Here is a 3,701-nt window from a genome sequence, read left to right on the forward strand (position 1 = left end):
TCATATACTCAGCCTCCAACTCACACACTGGCGAGTAAAATCTGAGAATTTATTAGCCATTGGCTAATATTAGACATAATTTAGTCGCCCATAGTGAAGATTAATCGCATATGCGAGTGATTTACTCGCAATGTAGAGGGTTGGAGCCTGTCATATTTAAATAGCAATATTAATCACCACATTTGCTTTTTCACTCTCTCTGCGTCGCGCATGTAACCTGCCAAAACTCAAATGGAATCGCAATTCCTTTTGCATTTGAATTTCCGATGTCTACATGGAAAGCTGCCAATCATCGTCAGGGGCGGGACTATACTAGGGGGCGTGTTTGTGTTGGGAGGTGACGTCACACAGACGACCGTGCCGAATGCTCTGATCAATGTAGGTAATCGGTAAAGGCTCCGCTAAAGGCAGCTACCAATCAGTTTCGTACCTGTGTGAACGAACAGACAGTGCAACCTTCTTGGGACAATACATAATTCTGTCTTTTTTACCCCAAATGTAGCGATTATCCCCTGCTAACAGCGGGAGCCACAACGGTACGCACAATAGGTCAATATTCACTATTAACCAAACGCTTTTCACCTGTCTCAGCATCTCTCACTGTTTACACTCACTTACACTTTTAATCCGTAATAGAGAGCGTCACACCTGCCTCAAGACCTTTTACCGTTTGCACTCCACTTTGCAAAGATACTACTGACTGATGTTGCTGCAATATATTCATGAACTTAGAGACAGATATTGAATATTAGCGATCAGATACGCCGGTCTGAGGCTTGACTGCCCATGTTTGATGTGACTTTTGTGCTCTGGATCGTGTGTGTGTGAGTGTGTTGTGTGTGTGTGTGTGTGTGTGTGAGTGTAAGTGTGAGTGTGTGTGTGTGTGTGTGTGTGAGTGTGTGTGAGTGTGAGTGTGTGTGAGTGTGTGTGTGAGTGTGTGTGAGTGTGTGTGTGTGTGTGAGAGTGTGTGTGTGAGTGTGTGTGTGTGTGAGAGTGTGAGTGTGTGTGTGTGTGTGTGTGTGAGTGTGTGTGAGTGTGAGTGTGTGTGAGTGTGTGTGTGAGTGTGTGTGAGTGTGTGTGTGTGTGTGAGAGTGTGTGTGTGAGTGTGTGTGTGTGTGAGAGTGTGAGTGTGTGTGTGTGTGTGTGTGTGAGTGTGTGTGAGTGTGAGTGTGTGTGAGTGTGTGTGTGAGTGTGTGTGAGTGTGTGTGTGTGTGTGAGAGTGTGTGTGTGAGTGTGTGTGTGTGTGAGAGTGTGAGTGTGTGTGTGTGTGTGTGTGTGAGTGTGTGTGAGTGTGAGTGTGTGTGAGTGTGTGTGTGAGTGTGTGTGAGTGTGTGTGTGTGTGTGAGAGTGTGTGTGTGAGTGTGTGTGTGTGTGTGTGAGTGTGTGTGTGTGTGTGTGAGTGTGTGTGTGTGTGTGTGTGTGTGTGAGTGAGTGTGTGTGTGTGTGTACACCATATGTCAGGCAGACAGAAACTGAATGCTTCAATGGAGATCCTCTTTTTCTTTTTAAAAGCATCAGCCGGATCAGATTTCTTCAATGTGCCATAAGCTTTCTAGTCTGAGCTGCTAGTGAACAGATCATTCATCATTCACTCATCTCCAAACAATCAGTCTGATCCTGAACCTTGTGTGGACTAGCGGTTACAGGCTCTTTCATCTATAACCATCTGTGTATATTTCAGCGTGTACGTGTGTAAATGGATCTGATCATTTAATAATGAATGCACACAAAGGGTGATGAAGAGTCTAACCTCAGCCGCCTGAGTCTCCTGATGGAGTAAAGTCAAGCCGGTCAGATCCTCCAGGAACGAATGCGATGAGTTGAAGACCTCGGCCAGGAACTGGAAACCGTCTCGCTCATAATTGTCAAGAACCTGTCAAAAACAAAATGCATAATTAAGTCTTCGATCTGGCACTACAACCTCAGTAGCATCAAAGCAGGGGTGTGTGATATTGACGAAAACATTATATCTCAATATTTTTTTGCTGAGTGTGCTTTTGTCCTAGTACTGTGGCTGGTTTAGACCTGTCATTGATAAATTAATATGACACTAAAACCACTAGTAGGTGGTGGCAAATCCTTTTCTTAATGAGTGATTCACTGAATCAACCATTCAAACGATTTGAACAAAACGGCTGATTTATTTAGAAACGAGGCAAATGACTCATTTGCTTCAAATCACCGACTCAAATGATTCATTCAAAAACAGATTCGCTCAGGAACGAAGTGTCACTCTGAGATGCACAAATGTTCAGCTCCAGCTTTGTTTGGAGCTCTTTTGTTGGCAAAAATAAATAAATACAAATATTGCGTCTACAATGTAATCCACTCAATATTATCTTGTTGTATAAAATCAATATCACACATTCACGATGGCTGATATTCGGGAAAGCAGCATTCTTGCTTGCGTGACATTACTAAACTATATCATATCTTACAAAAACCAAAACCAATGCAGGGATATTTTTTGGCTTTCATAACTTGAATTATTGGGGCATTTTAACTGCATTCTAACAGGCTTCATCACATAGTCAATGCTTCTGGACTCTCAAGATGTGTTTTTGTTTGCTTTTTTTCCAAATTGAGCGACATGATCGATAATGTCAGCTCGCACATCGTTAAAACAACAATTACAATATTATCGTAGATGATAAATATCGCACACCCCTACATCAAAGTGACTCGGGTTTGAGTTCATTAATATGGTACATGGACCAAACAGTGTTGTTCTGGGTCTTAAGAGGTCTCTTGTAGGTTCTGGAGGACGTCAATTTGACTTCAGCTCTGCTGGAAATGTCAGCTCTCACAGTCAACATCCATCAAACAAAATGCTATACTGCCTAGAACAACCCTGTTCCTGAAGGAACCCCAGCAGTACACATTTTGGATGTGCCATTTTAAGTCCTGGAGCTGATGTGTTTGTCTTCACTCTTAAAAACAAAGGTGCTTCACAGTGATGCCATAGAAGAACCTTTTTGTCTAAATGGTTCCATAAAGAACCTTTAACATTTGAAGAACCTTTCCGTTTCACAAAAGGGGTTTTGTGGCGAAAGAAGGTTCTTCAGATTATAAGAAGGTAAGAAAGAGATGGTTCTTTAAAGAACCTTCGACTGAATGGTTCTTTGTGGAACCAAAAATGGTTCTTCTATGGCATCGCTTGAAGAACCTTTTGAAGCACCTTTATTTTTAAGAGTGTTGGGGTTCTTCCAGGAACAGGGTTAGGAAACACTGGTCTAAAAGTTCACGAAGTGTCCAATCCTGCTCCTGGAGGGACAATTTAAGGACAATTTAGCTCCAGCCCCCAATTAAACACACCTGAACCAGCTAGTCAAACTCTTCAGGATCTCTAAAAACTTGCAGGAAGTTGTGTTTGAGCTTGAGGAAGGAAGCAGGATCGGACAGCCCTGTCATAGACCTATTAAACTAGAGATGCACCGATTGCAATTTTCTTGGCCGATTCCGATTTCTCGTTAGTGTGATCTGCCGATACCGATATTTGCCGATTCCGATTTTCTTTCTAAGAACTTCACAAGCTGTTTGAGACTGACCGCGGCTTGTGCACTCCACTAATATAGATCAGTTCTGGTGCACGCGCTTTTGGTGTAAGCGAATGACTAAAATAATGCGCAATACAAGCACCATTTAACCGGAGCGAATGAGACGTGTGTGAGAGAGAAGGGGTCGTCGGAGAGAAGAGAGCG

The 3,701-nt window shown here is 42.8% G+C and overlaps 1 protein-coding gene across 3 annotated transcripts in view; it reads right to left on the reverse strand.

Moving 5' to 3' along the window:
- LOC107697561 (ubiquitin-like modifier-activating enzyme ATG7) overlaps positions 1 to 3,701 on the reverse strand; it is a 100,700-nt gene that overhangs the window by 34,545 nt on the left and 62,454 nt on the right. For all 3 annotated transcript variants that reach the window (XM_016498360.1, XM_016498359.1, XM_016498358.1), the window contains exon 19: positions 1,751 to 1,873. In XM_016498360.1, the coding sequence (XP_016353846.1) occupies positions 1,751 to 1,873 (123 nt within the window). The remainder of the gene's footprint in view (positions 1 to 1,750; positions 1,874 to 3,701) is intronic.

The sequence above is a fragment of the Sinocyclocheilus anshuiensis genome, unplaced genomic scaffold, assembly GCF_001515605.1.
Source record: "Sinocyclocheilus anshuiensis isolate Anshui unplaced genomic scaffold, SAMN03320099.WGS_v1.1 scaffold1320, whole genome shotgun sequence".
NCBI classification, from domain to species: domain Eukaryota; kingdom Metazoa; phylum Chordata; class Actinopteri; order Cypriniformes; family Cyprinidae; genus Sinocyclocheilus; species Sinocyclocheilus anshuiensis.